The following is a 19,604-nucleotide window of genomic DNA, read 5'->3' as shown; positions in this document are numbered from 1 at the left end:
CACGACTGGTCACCAACACTAGGTCTTTTTATTGCCCCTGAGCCTGGTTCCACTGCCTTGCTAGGCATTCTTGTAGCGGACGCATGTGTAGCCTGGCATGAGGGACTATGAAGATGCACGAGGCCATCATGCCTATCAGTTGCATAAACACTCAAGCTGGTAATGAGTGTTGTGGTTTGAATTTCTGGATTAGTGTTTGCATTCCGTTGATTCGTGCTGCGTTCGGATATGCTTTTGCTGCCAGTGTATCTACTGTCGCTCCCAGGTATTGCTGGATGTGGGAGGGTTGCAGGTGTGACTTTGGGTAATTTAGCGAGAAACCTAGACTGTGCAGGAGATGAATGGTCTGTGACGTGTGGCTGGCACATTGCTGGTCCGATGGCGCTTGTATTAGCCAATCGTCCAGATATGGATACACATGAATGTGTGGTCTCCTGAGATGCGCCGCCACTGTCGCTAGGCATTTGGCGAACACCCGTGGAGCTGTTACACCGAATGGCAGGACGTTGAACTGGTAGTGTTGTCCTTGAATAGTAAACCTTAGATACTTTCTGTGAGCAGGGTGTATCGGTATATGAAAGTATGCGTCTTTGAGGTCTAGAGTTGCCAAGAAGTCGCCCTGGCGAAGCAGTGGTAAGACTTGTTGGAGAGTGATCATATGAAAATGCTCTGATAAAATGTACAGGTTGAGAGGCCTGAGGTCCAGTATTGGTGTGAGAGACCCGTCCTTTTTTGGAATAAGGAAGTATAGGGAGTATACTCCTGTTCCTTGATGTTGGAGTGGGACTGGTTCTATGGCCCCCTTTTGCAGCATACTGATGACCTCTTGCTGCAGTAATGTTATATGTTCCTGTGACATTGGACGGTGCACGGGTGGTATGTTGGGTGGTGTTGATGTAAGTTCTCGGCAATAGCCATGTTGGATAATTTGCCTGACCCACTTGTCTGTAGTGATGTTTAACGAGACTGGCAGAAAATCCTGAAGTCTTCCCCCGACCGGTGTTATATGGGGGTAGTGACAAGAAGTCACTGTTTGGTGTTAGTGGAGGATCTATTGGCATTGCCTCCACGACCTCTGCCCTTGGTATTATTTCCTCTGTATCCACCCCTATTTGAGTTTTTATTGTATGTGGATTGCGTATTTGTTTTGTAGGTGGAGGATTGCTGCGATGTGTGACCTCGCGCTCCTCCTCTATAATTGGAGTGACGAAAGGAGCCTCTGTGTTCTTGGGACTGAAGAGCTCCCATGGACTTCGCAGTCTCAGTGTCCTTTTTCATTTTGTCCAGAATTGAGTCAACTGCTGGACCAAACAAAAAATCTGGATTTATGGGCTGGTTAAGAATTGTTGTTTGTACTTCATTCTTAAAGCCAGATATGCGGAGCCATGCGTGCCTCCTAAGTAGTACGCTTGTGTTTATAGATCTGGCAGCTGTATCTGCCGCGTCCAGAGCACACTTAATTGAGGCATTGGTGATGAGCTTTCCCTCTTGTATAAGTTCATCTGCCTGGTCTTAGTAAGTGTTGGAGAAGTCCCTCCAGGCTATCAAAGTGGGCCCTGTCATACCTGGCCAGCAAGGCCTGTGTGTTGGCTATTCTCCATGAGTTGGCTGCCTGAGCTGCTACTCTCTTGCCTGACGCCTCCAAGATCTTTGACTCCTTATCAGGAGGAGGAGTCTCTCCAGTAGTTTGTGAATTAGCACGCTTTCGTGCGTTGGATACCACTAAGGAGTCTAGAGGGAGTTGGCCTTTTATGTATGTAGGGTCTGTTGGTGCAGCCCTATACTTTTTTTCTATTCTAGGGTTTATGACACGTGCCCTAGCAGTTTCCTTGAAAATGTCATGTGCGTGTTTTAAGACGCCTTTCAACATGGGGAGTGTTTTAACACTTCTGTCTGATGTTGTCAGGGTATCAAATAGAAAGTCCTCTTCTATCGCATCAGAGTGCATATCTACATTATGGTAGCTTGCTGCTCTATCTATTAGAGAGTTAAAACCCACTGTGTCTTCAGTGGGTGATGGTTTTGCTGGGTATACTGTAGGGTCTGTAATGGGTAGAGGCCCCTCAGTGTCTGGTTCACCTCCCCCACCCCATGGCTGTGAGTTGGGGTCTTCATATGGGTTTTGTGGATATCCAAACCCCATATCTGCATCCTAATCTTCATCTGGGTTGTAGTCAGAGCGTGCAGGTGAGTATGGGGCATATGGAGTAGTAGGCATAGCTGGAGAGATAGGCTGGAAAAGAATAGGAGAGGTAGCACAGTCCCTTTTCTTTTTGAGAGGAATTCTAGTAAAGTCTTCAGCAGGAGCTGGTCTTTTCTTTTTGGTATAAACAGTCACTTTCCCAGTATTTGGGTCAATATATAGTTTGAACTGATCCTCTGTGGAGGGGTCTGGATGGATGAGCTCCTCTTCCACAGTGTTGTGCCTTGGCGCCAATGTCTTTGGTTTGACCTTTTTTGGTTCGATGCCTTTGGCTGGTTGGACCAGTGCCTGTATCGGTTTTTGAGGGTTTCCGACAGGTTTTGTCAGTCCGATATCTTTTCCAGGTTTCACCACTTGTTTCGGACCGATGGTTTTTGTCGGTTCGGTAACTTCTTTAGGCTTTAGAGGTGTCCTCGGAGCCTCCGGCTTTGGCTCGATGCCCTTCTTAGGATCGATGGGCTTCGGTTCGACGGGTTCGGTCTGGGGAACCTTAGGTTTCGGTTCGACGACCGCCTTGGGCGTAGCCCTTTTGTCTTCGGTGCCAGGCTTTTTCCCTTTTTCGATGATCAAAGTCAATTTGGTCGATTCGACGGTCTTTGGCTTCGAAGGTTTTTCTGGTATGGTGGCCTTCGGCTCGGCGCCCTTTGGTTTTGTGACCTTCGGTTCGATGACGTTCGGTCCAAAGACGGTCGTGTCGATGACTTTCGGTTTCGATGGAACCGGCCTTGGAGTACGCGTCTCAGAAGGCTCTTTTTGTATGTTCTTAGCCGGGCAGTATTGCGGGGCTATAGAACCAGTTTTTTGATCTTGGCTAAGGCCTAATGGCGATGCCTCGACCTGAGCCTCTGATATAGGTGTAGTGTCTATATGGGGCGGTGTACTCACGGTTCGCCCCTCGTTGTCATCGGAGTCGTCTTCGACAGCAACGATGTCTTGATCATAGTCTTCGATATCGACGATTTCTTCTTCTTCGTCGATATAATATTCAGAGTCGTTCTCGGAGTATTGATCGTCTTGCTCCGAGTCTTTTCGGGCTCCGGTGCCGATCTCTGCATTTCTTGCCTCGCCGCCCGCAGATTCCGTATTGTCTTTTTGGATCGGAACTAGGCACAGGCTAGACAATTATCTTCATTATGATCTGGAGATAAACATTTGTTGCACACTGGATGCTTATCTGTGTGCGGGAACTTTGAGTTGCACTGCGGAAAGTATTTGAATGGACTTCGTTCCATCGACCGTCGGTCCACGTGGTGTCGAGAAGGCCTAACGGCCTGATTCGACGACCGGAGTGCAACAAAGTTGAAGAAAGTCTTTCGGTACCGATCGCAAACAATACCGACGAAAGCGAAGGCCTTTTGGCCTTTTATAAAAGTTTTCTTTGATTCCGAACTTGGAGTGCTGGAGGTACATCCGAACCCAATGGCGGAAAAAAACAATCTGACGATGGAGAGGATGCCCATGCGCACTGTAGTCCAAGGGAGGAGCCACCTATCTCGTGATACTTAGAAGACTCTTCCAGGACAACAATGTGCAATCATCCGGACCCAACACTAGGCGGCGATCTATGCACAGATATGAATTCAGCAGCCCACATGCCTCGAACACAGGTGTTTCTTGAACGTGGAGACCTGTGCAACATGGCTGTTGACCGGTGGAGCTGCTTGACAGCTAATGAGGAGATTGGCCCTGGTTTTCCCCCTTGACCGTCACCTACCCAGCCGGACATTGGATCCTCCTTGTCTCCCCGCTATTACTCTTTCCTCCCCTCCCTCCTACGAATCATTGAATCATTGTTTGTGTGTACTGTACCTTACTATGCTCTTGTATCTGATGTAACTTGTAATGCTACGATCTTATATGTAAAGCGCTCTGATACCCTCTTGGGTCAAGTTCACGCTAAATAAATAAATAAATTCTCCGCAGGGCCCAGGAGCTGGGCGAGATCATCCATCAGGGAAGTATGCTGTCACTTTACCCCGACTTTACTCTGTCCGTCCAGGGGGCCCATAGGAACTTTCTTCCCGCCAAGCGAATCCTGCAACAGTTCCACATCACGTAGGCGATGCTTTACCCCTCCAAACTCCACATTGACTTTGGGTAGAAGCATAAATACTTCACCAACCCGAAGGTGGCCCTCGCCTTTGCAGGCAACTGACGAAAGCCTCACCACGCAGCTGCCGCACTGATTCCGAAGAGTGCCATACAAGTGACGATGACCGAGGCCTCCACGCCCGCTCTGTATCACTGCTATGCAGGTTATATGTTGGTTTTTCTAATACGCAATGTTTGCTGCAATGCATCACACTTTCCTATACTGTGCATACTCACCCGCAATCTCTGCACCTTTCGGCGACTAGCAGTGGGCGGCCACGCGCTGCCTCTTGGGGATCAAGGTCCCTGGGTTAGTTGACATCTCATGACCACCCTGTTTGCAAGCAAGAATGCTCCCACAAGCAAAACATCTCTCCTTTAAGTCGCCTCCCTCTGAGTTATACAACAGTCGGCCACCCTGTCTCTATTGCATGGGGGGGAAAGGTTGTGCCCATGCACCCCACTGGGATGATATCCATTCATGTACCTACTTCTCCAAGTTTGGGTTCCTTGGGTGGAGTGGGTTTAGATGCTCAACCTAATTGGGGGGTTGGAGTGGGTGGAGGGTAGGCTGGGGTTTTTTCTTGTAGGGCTCCGATACTGGCGCCTCCTGCAAGAGGCTTGCATTATTCTTTGTTGTGTTTTGATTTTGGCATGCTGTTGTGGTACGCATTCTGCAATGTACCGTTCACTACTGCATTTACCTTTGACACTCCTTCCATGGACCGTAGGCACTACGCTACTCACCCTCTCCACGCTGCTACATGATGGACACTATATTTTGGACCTGGAACATTAGGGGTCTGAACAATCACCAAAAGACACGCCTAATGCATGCACAGCTTATAAGACACCAAGTGGATGTTAGTTTCCTTCAGCAGACAGACCTTCTGCTACTTCATCTAGGCTACTATCCAGTCACTGGGGTGAATCGTATACTTCCTTCTACTATGACTACTCAGGCGGTGTTTCCATCCTTTTCAGGGGGGACCTCCCTTGGTATAACACTCACTCTTCCATTGACTAGGAGGGCCGCTACGTGATCCTTACCTGCACACTTAATCAACCGCTTATACTAGCAGCACTTTAGGGCCATAACTCTGACGACCCTGACTTCCTCACACACATCTGGCAGCTCATATTCTCCCTGGAGCCCCATCTCGGATTTGGGGGGTGTGAGAAAGTGGCTCTATATACACTGGAACAGAATAAGGTACAGTGTGCATAGAGTTCACAAACCCCAGAGGTATAATAGAGGTTAAAGCCAGGTGTGACCTTACTCTCTAAAGCGGTAGCTTGGTCGAGCAGTAAGGCAGTACCAGAGGACAGTGTAAAGCGTTTGTTGTACACACTCAGTCAGCAAAAGGTTTCACACACTCAAAGACTGAACTCCAGGCCAATTGTTTTTAGATCAAAAGATATAGTTGTTCTATTTGTAGAACCAACTGTTTTCAATATGAGAGGTCTCCGATGAGTACTTTGCAGAAAGGCAATAAACTTTGTAAAGACAATAGGTACAGAGGTTGCAGTAGGCAACACAATTCTACACACAATTTAGCATTGAGCTCAATGGATTCCCTTATATAAACACATGTGATTAACTTTGTAGATTACATTGGTAGTTCCAGGACTGGCTCCTAGGTTCAGTCCCGGGGTCTAAGCTGGAAACAGTTTAGCAAAAACATTTTAGGTATTCTGGTGATTTTTCAGGAATAAAAAGCTATTTTAAAAGTTCACACTTTTCAACAGAAATCTGGCAATGTTATCCAATGGGAGAAAATTCAGGTTGCAGGTAAAGTACGATCTTGTTACTTTTGTAATCCAGTACTGGTCTCCTGGGGCCAGCACTGGGGTCTAAACTCAAAACAGGTAAGTAATTAAGTTTAAGTATTTCGTATAATTTTTCAAGAATATTTCTAGTTTTCAAAAGTAGACACTTAAAAGAAATTTCATAGAAAAGCAGACAATGGATTCCTATGGAGAAAATACAAGTTACTAGTAAACCCGCTAGGGATTACTTTTGCATTTCAGCACTGGGCTACAAGGTACAGTACTGGCTCCTCTCCTGATCCCAGGTGAGCATTTCGGAATTCGGATGATTTTATATGAATATTTCAAGTTTTCAAAACTAGACACTTAGAAGATTTTTCGAGTCAAACCAGTCAATGTTATTCAATGGCAGGTAAGTGAGTTACCGGTTTCCTGGTGAGCACTCGACTGGTAAAGTTGTGGTTCTGGGCATAGACTCAGGGGTCCCCCAGGGTCAGGTAGGTAAAGTTGGTTCACCCTCAGCGGCGCAGGAGCGGCCGGGTGCAGTGGTAGTGCGGCCCAATGTTATCCAATGGGGGACGAGGGGCCTCCAGTTGGTGCCTTCTGGCTAGCAGGCCACGCGGCTGTGGGAGCTAGGCTCCTGATCACTTGCTCAGGGCAAAGGGGGAAGCAAGATAGGGCAAAGGGGGAAGCAAGATAGGACAAAGGTGGCACAGCCAGCGGTACTCGGGCGACTGGGTGCAGGGTGCTTTTGAGCCGTTGGGCGCTCAATGTTTTCCAATGGAAAAGGTCAAAAGGGAACAAAGGCTGCAGGCTCGGGCGGAGACTCTCCAGGGGCAACCAGCACGTCGAGAGGTAAGTTGCGATCTTGGAGCACAGGTAGGTACCTTAAAGGGAGGCACAGGGGGCTGTAGGGCGCCGGATGCAGGGGTGTCTTTGGGTGTCGGAAAAGCTTACCCTCAGCTGGTCGCTGTTGGGGGGGCCCCTGGTTCTGAGTCTGCAGGCATCTTCTGGTTCGTCGAGGAGGGTCTTTGGGCACTGGACTTCAGTTTCCAGTTGCCGGGGGATGTCCTTGTGGTCTTGGATCACTCGGGTACAGGCCGGGCTCGGCGGGTGCAGAGTGGGCTGGTCTGGAGCTTCCTGGCTGGCACCAGGGGAGGTTGTTGTAGCAGAGCCTTTGCTGATGGGAGTCCCAGTCTTTAAGAGGGTCAAGTCAGGCAGGTCCCCTGGGTGTCCCAAGGTTGCTGTCCGCAGGAGTCGCCGGGATTTAGGCAGGAGCAGGTTCCAGGATCGACAGGCCGGTAGGGCTAGGGACAAGTCAGTTGTCGTCGTCCTGTAGTTAGCAGCTGCGCGGCGGGTCTTCTTGATCTTCTTCTTTTTGTATTGGGATCTGAGGAAGGAAGGTTCAGGGAGCCCCTAAATACTCAATTTAGGGGCGTTACAGGTAGGGCAAGGGCAGGGACCAATAGGTCCCTGTCCTGGGGTGGGTACACCCCCTAGCCTGCTCCTCTCCTGTGGGAGGTGGGCAGGAGCCTAGTTGGGATTGGGCAGGGCTCCCCATCTTCAAGATGGCCGGAGCCCGGGGTCGCGCTTCACCTCGTCTCCCCCACCTGAGGGGTGGGGTTGGCACAGGCTGGCACCCCCCCTTCCTGACATAGTTTTCCCCACCAGTCTTCCCACCAGTGTGGAGGTCAGAACGGGTGGGGGCCAGTTGCTGGGTACAGCAAATGGTCTGGAGAAGCTCACAGAGGTGGCATGCCTTTGAAGCTTCCCCCTGCCTATCCTGGGGGAGGAGACCTAACACCTCGCCCAGGATGTGCATTGTTGCAGGCCCAGGGGAGCGGGGGGCTCTCCACACAGGGGTCCAGCAACATGTCTGCTGTGTGGCAGCCTCTGCAGCCACTCAGCTCAGACGTGGATTGTAGGTTAGGTTTTCAGAGGGCATCTCTAAGATGCCCTCGGGTGAATTGTACATTAAATCCCACGCTGGCATCAGTGCAGGTTTAATGTGCTGAGAAGTTTGATACCAAACTTCTCAGTCTTCAGTGTAGCCATTATGGTGCTGTGGAGTTCGTAATGACAACCTCCCAGCATCAAATACTCTTAATGGCATCACTGCACTTTCAGTGCCCAGGAATGGCCATGGCTACTGTAGGGGCACAGGGCTCATGCACCTGTGCCCACACCTCTGGCATAGGACAACCAGCTAGAGGTGTGACTGAAGTATGCCAGGGCAGTGGGTTCTGTGGGCATGGCACACAGGGTTGTGTGTCAGGTCGGCTTTTGGTTTAGCTCTGTACCCTGACACTCAGCCTGCAAAGGCAGTGTGTGGGTGTCAGGGTACAGGGCCCCTGAGGGTGGCACAATAAGTGCTGCAGTCCTCAGGGGTCTTCTCTGGTCACCATGCCATGGGTACCATTTACGAGGGGCTGACAGGTGGCCAGAGATGCCAATTGGGTTTTAGTTTCAACACAGCTTATAGGGAAGGAACAAGGGCCCTGGGTACCTGGTTGGAAGGGACTCAGGGCACACTCAAAGCACATCAGCAGTTCAGAAAAAAGTGGGGGCATACCAGTGCAAGAAAGATAGCAGTTTCTCACAGGGGGGGGCGACTTTAACATAGCTTTCTCGCAGGCGCTAGACCACTCTGGAGACTGCATTCAACACCCGCAGGCCACTTCCCTCCGCCACTCAATTATGGTTAATAACTCCCTGCTGGACGCCTGGTGACATGCACACCCTGGCAAGCGCGAGGGAACCTGCGTTACGGGCTCGCGTGGCTCCTGGTTGTGCCTCGACCTCTGGATCACTATCCTTGATATCGCCTCTAGGACCACCTCAGTGAACCACATGGCTCCGCACTCTGTCCGACCATGCCCTTGTGAACTTATGTCTGCGGCTCCCGCTCACACTTCCCCGCATGTTCGCATGGTGCCTACCTCTCAATGCTCTTCGCAACACCGCCTTCCGCGAGGATATTTGCAGCGCCATCATTGCCTATTTCGAACATAACGTAGGCTCTGTCGAGACGTCCCTCAACCCTCTGGAAGGCCTTCAAGGCCATGATTCAGAGGAATGCATTGCCAGACAATCTGGGGTGTTGAAGTCTATCAGGGGTACCCTTAAACGTCTGGAGAAAGATATTAAAGGTTTAGACCCTAAACAGTCTCAAGACCCGAGCCCTGCCACACTTGTGTCGATCAGAGCCACGCTTACTGAATTCCACGAGGAGGCTGATAGGGAGATCACGTTTCTCAGCAGAGAAGTCTGTACTTGACGTTACAGCGAGGGCGACCGCCCCGGCAGGAATCTTGCGAATCTCCTCCGGCAGCCGCACGCCTCTTCTCATATTACGCCACTGAGAGACCGCAGGTAGGACTACCTCTCCTGTAGAGATCCTTGCCAGGATCTCCGCATTTTAGTCCCAACTGTACACTGCTGGAACGGTAGCCCCTCGAGAGATTATGGACCAACACTTTGATTCCATTGAACTATTGTGGCTTGGTAATAGTCACTGAGAATACCTAGACAAGTAATTTACCCATGAGGAAATCTCCACAGTCATTACAGGACTTCCGGGTGACAAGGTCTCCGGTTCGGACGGGCACACCCCTGCATTTTATAAACAATACGCGCCCCTTCTCGTCCCACATCTGGGCGAAATGTATAATGACTCTCTCGAACAGGGCAGATCCCACCCATGTCCCTCTGCAAGGCTCTGCTTGCCCTGCTCTTGAAACCGGACAAACCTCCCGCGAGTTGCGATTCGTACCGCCCTCTGTCAATGATAAATACTGACAACAAAATTAACGCTAAACGGCTGGCCAACTGTCTCCTTCCGTTCATGTTGCTAATCGCTCGCCCTGACCAGTCATGTTTCATCCCGGGGCGCGCCATCGTGCACAATCTGCACACTATCTTCTCAGTCCTTCACCAGATTAATCCCACTCTACCGGCAGTGGCCGCCTTATTGGACGCCACTAAGGCCTTTGACACTCTAGAGTGGCCCCTTCTCCCTCGATTGGGTTTCAGTCCAAATTTTGTACACAAGATACAATTGCCATGCACACTCCCCCAGCGCGCATCAGGGTAAACAGACAAGTCACCAACCCCATCACCATCTTGAAGGACACCAGGCAAGGCTGCCCTCTCTCTCCCCATGCTCTTCGCCATCGCTATGGAGCCTCTGGCGGCACGGCTGCGTCAACATCACACACACACCGGGATATCACATTCTCGGCTCGAGCCCTTGTCACTTCAGTGTATGCTGACTATGTCACAATATATATTCGTGAGCCTCTGGAGATCTCGCGCCCATGACCAGGGAGGTTATTATTATTATTATGCATTCTTATATAGCGCTCGATTACCCGTAGGCATCTCGGCGCTTGCCTTGGGAACCCGTCCTGGCTTTTTCCCTGTGAGATACCCGTACTGGGCATCCCCAAGGTGAAAGCCAGGCATCCCGCCGCAGGGGGGCCGTAGTGGAGATTAAGCAGCTAATGCCCAGAGCTGCAGAGTGTGAACCCGTGATTCAAATAGGCACCGAAACGAGAATTATCGAGTCCGTGGATATTTGGGCTCAAGACCCTGCCGCGTCGGGAATTGAACCCTGGTCCCGGGTCTGACCTCTGCTTCAGGGTCTGCCTCCTCTAACCAGTGAGCCACACTTCTCCATGCTTCTGCATGCTTTGTCTGCCTCTCCGGAGTCCAGATCAACTGGAGCAAATCTGTCCTTTATCACTCACGGACGCGACCAAGCCCTGCTCTCCGGAATACCCATTCATTTGAGAGTCTGGCCCCACCAGGTACCTCGGCATCTGGTTGAGCAGGGATGTGGACGAACTTTGGAGGTCCAATTTTGGCATGATAATGGATTGGCTGGAAACCAAGATGCGCGCATGGGAAAAACTCCCAGTCACTGGCAGGGCGCATCGCCATTGCTAAAATGGTTGTCCTCCCAAAATATCTATACCTCATTTTAAATATCCCCATCCCTCTAACATCACAATTCTTCCAAAAACTTCTCTCTAACATGATCACATTGATTTGGACTGGACGTCAGCCCAGAATCACCTATGACATTTTAACGCTACCCTTGATCCGGGGAGGTATGGGGGCCCCCGATTTCAAACTCTTAACGCGCTGTGCGCCCAAGCCAGTTTTCTCAATTTCTAGATTCATTCAACACCTTTTCAGCCTCATGTGGCAGTGGAGGCGGACCTTGCCTCTCCATGGCCACTGCATACTGCACTATTTTTGCCGGACAAAGTCCCCAGTGGCGTGATTGACATGGTTGAATGTTTGCACTGGGCCTGCGATGGGTTACGTAAATACACCGGCGCGCTTTATGCGCCATCCATGCAACGTGCCAGCAATCCGTCATTTCCCCCACTGCAGACAGCAGGTATGGCCCGCCACACAGCTTACCTGGGTATTCACACCATTGCCGACATCTACCTCCATAATAATTTCTTCACGAAAACGCTGCTCCATTCGATAAGCTACTCTGTTAGATCAGAGCAACATGCAGAAGTGACAACCCCACTTTTCCAATTGCTCCCCAGACCAACGCCACGCTTGAGTTTGTTCACTCCTCTAATTTTCCGCGGAAATTGGTCACAAGATTATATGCCCTTACACTAACTGCTTCCCCCATCAACACTGAACACGCCTGCAATGCGTGGGGTGCAGACTGCGAAAGAGACATCTCCCTCGAACACTGGCAATACCGTTGCAACCAAATCAAGTGCCTCTCTCTCTTAACCGCCTGCGGCGCGTTCATTTCAATTATCTGCACAAACTCTACCGCACTACACAAGACGGGCCTGATGGACAGCGACAGAGGTGCGCGCTGGTCAGCACCCGGTGTGGACTTCGTGCACCTCGCCTGGTTGTTCCCCAGGGTTTCCTCATTCTGGGTGGAAGCGTGCACAGTCATTAGCGAAATTATACTTGCGCGCATCGCCCCTGATCCCCTGCTGTGGCTCTTAGGTTAAGTCAAGCACGTGTCAGATGCTAACCGCAAACTGATTGCGATGCTCCTGATGCTTGCTAAGCATTGGGTGGCCATTCACTTCACTGGGGACGTAAACTGGCACCCCAAGTCAAACGCTGGTTGGATGATGTCAGACACTCCTTGGCGAATTCTGAGATTTGATGACCGCGGCTAGTAGACCCCCTGACATATGGGACCCTCATTTCCTGCCTCCACCGACTGGCCACCCCAGATAAACCTACAACTGACTCCCCTATCACTGACGCTCAGATTACCTGTGATGACTCCGCGGACACCAATCTTACCCCCGGCTCAACTACTCGTACCCCCCCTCCACAGTGCCATAATCATAGCTCCTATGTAGATGGACTGCACCATGTTAACTTTTAATTATCAACTGCCCTGTTATATTGATTTTATCTGTAAGTTTAACCATTATTATACCAACTGATGGTGACAACCTGTAACATGCCTTAATTTTCTTAAGCAATAAAGGTTTTGAAATACATAAATAAATAAAGGACATAAATATTGAAGGATGCAAAAACAACAGTTGATGGACAGAATGCAGAACAATGTCATACATTCACCCCAGTACAGAGATCTGGGCCTAAATTCATCGTTTTTTTGCACTCCACACCACCCCAGTTCAGACATGGCCTTACGCAAATCAGCCTTGACCCTGTGCCTCATGGGAACAGTCCACCCCGACCTGCCAAGCCAGGTCTTCCCTGGACCGGAATCAAGCACCCTAGGACCGGTTTCTGGCTATCAGCCTCCTTTGCCAGGATAGCTTGACTCCAGTGGCGTGGAGAGCACGGGACTAAATATTGAAGGGGCATATCTACTCAAGCAGATGTGCCCACACCTGTGGCATGGTGCATCCTGCCTTCGGGCTTTAAGGCCTGCTAGAGAGGTGACTTACCTATACTTTAGCCAGTGCTAGTTGACATGGCACACAAGCAGTGTGCTTTGCTGACTGTTGGTTTGTCTGCACCAGGCCATACATGCTGCAGTGATAGTCTGCATGACCTAGGTGAGGGGTCCCTAGGGACCCTATTCCGTCCCAAAGCCCTAGGTATCCAGGGACCATTTATTAGGAACTTAAAGGGGCCTGAAGGGCCAATTGTGGAACATTTTTAGGGAAGCAGCACTGGCACAGGGGACCTGGTTGGCAGGGACCCTGCACACTATAATCGAAATCACATCAAATACCAGGCAAAAAGTGGGGGCTAACCATGTCAAGAGAGGTAATTTCTAGCAGATGTAGACAACTCTTTTCATCATCCGACTCTTTCCTGCACCAGCAGTGCTGCTTCGACAGTTTCTTCGTCTTCGCTGGAGAGACCCAGGTCCTTTAGGTAGTCCTGTGATTTCTGAGTGCCAGTCATGGTGTGATGTGCGAGTAGTTACTTCAGTCTGGCCTTCAGAGTTTACGGTTTGAATTCGGTGCAGACCTTGACTTTGTGATCCGCAGGAATGCACAGGTTGCATGCCTTGTGTGGATACCTCTGCGTGAAGTTGTGGCGACAGTCAGAACAGGATTTAAAAGGGGGTGTTCTCCATATCACCTATGTGTCTCTTCTACATTCTCCAGCCATTTGTACTACAGTACTGGGGTCCCCCTCACCGAGGGGAATTCATCTCCCAGGTTACGTTTCTTGTGGTCTGCAGTGATGCTCAGTGCCCTTTTTTCTTTCTCTGCAGATTCTCAGATTTTACGGTGCTCCTCCAGTGCACTTCTAGTCACAGCGGTGGAAAAAAGAACCTGAAGATCTCAGCGACATACAGGAACATCTAAGGCGCTGTCTGACATCACACAATGGATTTATGGATTAACCACCAAATGGTGTTCGACAATGCATACGCGTACACACATACGCAAACACACACAAGGAGGCAAAAACACGACTCCAGACTCAAGCCCTAGATGGCGGGATAAATGCACAGCATATGAATTTAGAAAAAGTACTCATATTGCAAAACTCATATCCCTGGGGGGGCATCGGGAAAGCAGCAAAGGCTGAGTCACTTTTCACTGGAAAGGACCTTGGAATGATATGGTCAGCACTTTAAGTGGGTGTTGATCGGAAGTTATGATCTCTACAAGCTTTGGCTCGGTGGAGGACTTTGTAGGAGGGGGAAGATCTTGACAGAGACTAACTTGTAGTTGATCAGCATCTGGGAAGGATCACCATGCCGCCTTTTACGTTTTCGTCCTTCAAAGATTTTAACAAAGAGAGAGGGAGACCTAGATCTTGCCCTTAAACCGACAAGTTGTTAGACGTGACCCATTAACAGATTAGCTATACATTCTTTGATGGCCTTGCGATTAACACTGAGATACAGCTCATATGTCATTATGTCTGTACCACAAACACCATAAGTAGATGTCCAAGTGAGAAGTGATGCTTATGTGCCCATCAACTAGGGTCGAATCCGGACCTCCTAAAGGGCTACATTATTAGCACTGCAAAATTTTTCACTGAGAGAAAATAAAGGAGAGCGATTCAGTTAAAGGGCAATGGATAAAAAAACTAATTTTAAAAACAGAACCAACATCAGCATGCAAGGGTGGGTGCTCTATGGCTCAGATGATATCACTGTGGCATAGTTTGTCCCAGAAATGAAGTTCGGGTCCCATACACTCGTGGAAGAGCTAGGCCAAAAGTTACTGCATCCCGTCTGGCATTTGGGGATATTAAACAAGTGAATAATCTGTGGAAAGAAATATCTATCAGAATATTCTTTTTAAAACTCAAATACCCTTGAACCTCAATTTTGAAACGCCAAATAGATCTCTGGACCCATGTTGAGATAGATATGGAAAAACAGGAACCAAAATGATCTATATCTATTAATCTCTCTCTCTATATCTCTGAATGAAATGCGATTTCTAAAGCGTACGGCTACTCCACGAAGAGTCCCGGTGCTACGCTTTTAGTTGACAGTAAAACCCAACCACATCAGCTTTAATTGGTGAAAGAGCCATCTTTCTCGATCTAGATATCTGTCCCGATCTATCTCTAGTGATCTCCATTTTCATGGAACTAATCTTTTTCAAGTAGGATATTCATATAGGAGAAAGCTGTGGTGCTTAGTATCCATCAAAGTGTACTGTTAACACCTTCATTTTATTAAGCCACAGGCAAACTAGATGGGTCCTAATAAATCTGCCAAAATGCATACAACCTTGGTGATACAGTGAAAAATAACCAATTTCCATTCAGACAGATTTGTGTCCGCTTTTAAAAGCAGGCCATCAATAAATTAACTATTGTATCGATACTGAAAATTCCTTAAATACATTATCTCCCTCTCACTCCTTTGTATGTATATTCCCCATACAGCAGGGAAGAGGAAGGGGAGGAGCTGGAAGAAGCACTGAGCAGGAGGCAAACTGCAGGGAAGGTGTTGGACTGGGGATGGAAAGGGTATCAAATATGGAAGGGCTGGTTTCTACATGTACATTGAATTGATAAAGAAACAGAGGAGGGTCCAAAATAACCAAGTGTTAGGCAAGGTGCACAAAAGCACATCTTGTGGATAATGGGGGCATGGAAAGGCAGCTGTAGGTGTAATAACAGCTGAGTAGTCTCGCAGAGATGTGAAACCACCTTCTAGAGGGAGCTGGTAAGAGGATTGTGGGGATTGGACCTCCCCTTTGCAGATTTATTCCTCACTATACAGCAGTGATAAGTCTGGAAATGCAGCCAGAGCTGGGAATTCACTTAAAATTCAGCCCACAGTGAAATTACCTAGAACCAAAATAACATTACTATTTCCTCCTTTAGTCATACTCGAATTATGAACTATTCACTTGTGCAATAAATAGTACACAAACAAAATATCACTTACCAATGGTAAGCTTGCTCGAATTCTCTCATAATTACATGCTTACTGGCCTGGGACTTCAAAAGTTTAAGAAGGTCTTGAGTAAATCGCTTTACTTGAGCTCTGTGGGTCAGTGTCAACATGCGCTTGGAGCCCATGCCCAGAATCTGAAATGAGATACCAATACCTGTATCGTTAACACGTTTTAAAGATTTAAAAATTGCTCATCAATTTCAATAAATCAACTTCAGTTACTGTCAATTTTGCCAATTAAAAAGTCTAACATTGATTTTACTGAACATGCTATGCAGTATTTGATTCAGCTACTTTAAATATATTAGTAATACATGAAACAATAGAAAGAATGTTGCATGACTTTAGTAATCAACCCACAGCGATAGTTGTCCACCAAAGTCAGGATATGTTCCCAGCCTCAAAATACAGTGACACACAAAGTAAGTTTTTGGAGCTGGCCAGGAATACTTAAGGTTTTCCCCTTAAGGCCAAGCCTTTATTTTAAGTCATCAAGGTATTTAAAAACCTCAAGCCTTTGTTCCTTTATCAAATACTTTTGATTTAAGTTGTTGCCTGTATCAACAGCAAAGTCTCAGTTAACTTACTTGTAACACGTGAGGCACAGCTTCAAGTAGCTCCATCAACTTCGAATAGCCGTAGTCTGAGACACGACACTGTTTTGCAAAATGATGGTGATATGTTGGTATAAATTTACTGACTTGTATGATGCAAGAAGGTTGATTTTTCATTAAATCAATCACCTCTCTACTGAATTGGATCAACTGGGGGTTACCAACAGGGCTCTTGGAACGCAACAGCCAGGGATCTGAAAGCAGGAGATAAAAGGCGTAGATAAAAAGTACAATCACCTTTAGTTAGTACTGTTGACCATGAATCTAGCTACAAATATATTAAAACAAATCACGAAAGTAATTTATTAAAACAACATAAAAACATAGAAGTGAGAGAATAAGTTATGTTGAAGCAGACAAAATGACAATCAAATGTTTTTAAAACAGTAAAACATCCTTTATACTGTGCAACAAAACACTGGCAGGGCTGATTTGCAATTTTGTTCACAATGTTCTTAAAATAAAGTGTGGGTGTTTTTTTTATTTTTTATTTTTATCTTTTTTAGAAAGATTAGGAGTGTTGCACACCCATTTCCAGGCCAAGAGCCAGTGAAAGAGTTAATAATACACCTCACTTAAACTGCACTTAGTGTGCTCATCTCTTGTGGAAAGGAGCCAAAACCTATGCTTCACGGAGTAAGAAAAATTCATACTGCAAAAACATGCATTTAATCTAGTACTTGTCAAGGTTTGAACAAAACGTATTAACCCAAAACAGTAAATTGAAGCTCAGCAATGGATTTAAAACTAATTTAAAACTAATTCTCTTCTCTAAGTTGTCTTAAAGGAGAGTCCATGAAACACACAGGGTGATGCGAGACTGCTTGCAATAAGTAACCACTGACATCTGGGTAGCACTTCTTTGGCTCACCATGCCACCTTAGTTTGGACCTCGTCATATGCAAATCAGTCTTCACCCTGCTACTCATGAGATAAGTCCTGTCCGAACTGCCAAGCCAGCTCCTCAATGAACCGGAACACTAGCAAACCAGGATCGATTTTGCCCTAATTATGGCCTCATCAGCCAGGTACAGCTTGGTTTCAGTGACATACCGCTATATGTATCAACAAACCATTTTGCATTTCCTAAATAGCGAATTTTAAGGAATCGCTATTTAGGAAATGCAAAACGGTATGTATGTACAAAATCGCTTTCCAATAGCGATTCCTTAGCATTCCTTAATTTGAGATTAGCAAATTGTCAATCGCAAATTACCCCTTCATTTCCATGGGCCAGGAGGCCCATAGGAATGAAAGTGCAATTTGCAATTAGCACTTTGCTGATCGCAAATTAGGGATGTTTCCAAGGGTGCAGGGGTGTCTCAAGAACACCCTGCTGCACCCCTGAAAAAGACATTTGGGGGCATATGGCGCACATACATGCCCTAAGGGCATGTATGGGCGTCATATGGCACCTTTGGTTTTTATCAAAAAAGATTTTTGATAAGAATTCGCAAATTACCACCAACTAGAAGTTGGTGGTAATTTGCTACTCCTTAATGGCATTTTTTGCATTTTATTTGTTTGATACATTGCATTTAAGGAATCGCAAAATTTGCAATTCCTTAAGTGCAATCGCAAAATAAGGATTAGCAAATTTTGCTAATCCTTATTTTGCATCAAACTTGTTTGATACATTCCATTTGTCTATTTAGCATTCGCAAAGGCCGAAATTCGCAGAATTTCGGCCTTTGCGAATGCTAAATAGCTTGATACATATAGCGGATAGTGAGCAAGAAACCCACGTCTGAGCATACCATGCCACTTAGGGCAGTACATAAAACACACAAAAGGTGATGGGAGGCTGCTTGCAATAAGTAAACACTTGCAAAAGCTGGGGGTAGCACTGCAACCCATTCGTTCTTTACCTCATCATGACACCTCAGTTTGGACCTAGCAGATACAAGTCTTCATCATACTTCTCATAGGAACAGTCCAGCCTGAACTGTCAAGCCGGATCATCCCTGAACCAGAACACGAGCAACCCAGACCTAGATTGACCCTGGTTAGGGGCTCATCAGTCAGGTACACCTTGGTTCCCAGACACATCAAACTCTAGTATAATCAACTTAATGAAGGTGATCATAGCATTAGAGATCAAAGTAAGTTTACAAGTGGCATGGTCCTGTCCAGTGCTTACAGATTATTGGTCTAAGATTTTTATCTCAGTGAACCAAATTGTTGGAAGGTCGGATACTCCATCCCCCGTGCTCGGCATTTTGGGATATGTCAAAGATACTCTGCCCAAATCACGTAAATTGCATGCATTGCTTTTATTATTTGCCAAAAGACGGGTGGCTGTACGTTGGGGCAGGAGAAAGGCGCCATCAATCAAGGGTTGGCATGCCGATGTCGCCTATGGTCACACACAATTGGATACATTCTGGGAGCTCATGCCACCCACTTCCCGGCCTCGCGACATCCAGGAGCCTTTCTTGCAATGGGTACAGATACTGAAAGAGGTTGCTGAAGCCGAAAGCACTGTACGCGTGCAACCCTTGGAGTAGTTGGGGAGGATAAATGGATACTACATATTCAGTGGCAGACCTTTATTTCTAATTCCTTGTGAACGGCGGGGACAAATGGATATGTATATATAGGATTGTAAGTCTCTTGTCATAGCTCCATGATGTTTTAATTTCGAATATTCGTATATAAATACTCTGCTGTCCGGGGACCCTCTAAGCTATATACCTGTTGACTATGTGTACCTTCACAGTAAGCATGAATATTTGTACTAATGTATGACTTATGTTTGCACCAGGTCTCATGATCGATGTAACAACAAACTGGCTTGTTCTGCTGTTGTAATGTTTTGTATCTTAACAAAATGGTAAAAAAAAAAGAATAAAAAAAAAAAAGATCAAAGTAAGTCAGCTGACTAAAGGACAGACCTAATGAAGGTCCAAAATGACAAGGTGTAGGAAAGTGCCCCTTTCTGCATGGTTGCCCCCACTTTTTGCCAAACTGTTGATTTACTTTGAGTGTGCCCTGGATTCCTGCCAACCAGGTACCCAGCACCTATGTTCTTTCCCTAAACTGTACTGTTGTAAACCCCAAT

At 47.3% G+C, this 19,604-nt stretch overlaps 1 protein-coding gene across 3 annotated transcripts in view; it reads right to left on the bottom strand.

The window, feature by feature from the left end:
• Positions 1-19,604, bottom strand: part of MARF1 (meiosis regulator and mRNA stability factor 1) — a 745,071-nt gene that overhangs the window by 261,578 nt on the left and 463,889 nt on the right. For all 3 annotated transcript variants that reach the window (XM_078663193.1, XM_078663194.1, XM_078663192.1), the window contains 2 exons: positions 16,517-16,737; positions 15,921-16,063 (listed from right to left, as the gene is read on the bottom strand). In XM_078663193.1, the coding sequence (XP_078519319.1) occupies positions 15,921-16,063; positions 16,517-16,737 (364 nt within the window). The remainder of the gene's footprint in view (positions 1-15,920; positions 16,064-16,516; positions 16,738-19,604) is intronic.

The sequence above is a fragment of the Lissotriton helveticus genome, chromosome 10 (genome assembly GCF_964261635.1).
Source record: "Lissotriton helveticus chromosome 10, aLisHel1.1, whole genome shotgun sequence".
NCBI lineage: Eukaryota > Metazoa > Chordata > Amphibia > Caudata > Salamandridae > Lissotriton > Lissotriton helveticus.
Note: the sequence above shows the minus strand (reverse complement) of the source record. Positions and strands in the feature narration are given on the sequence as shown.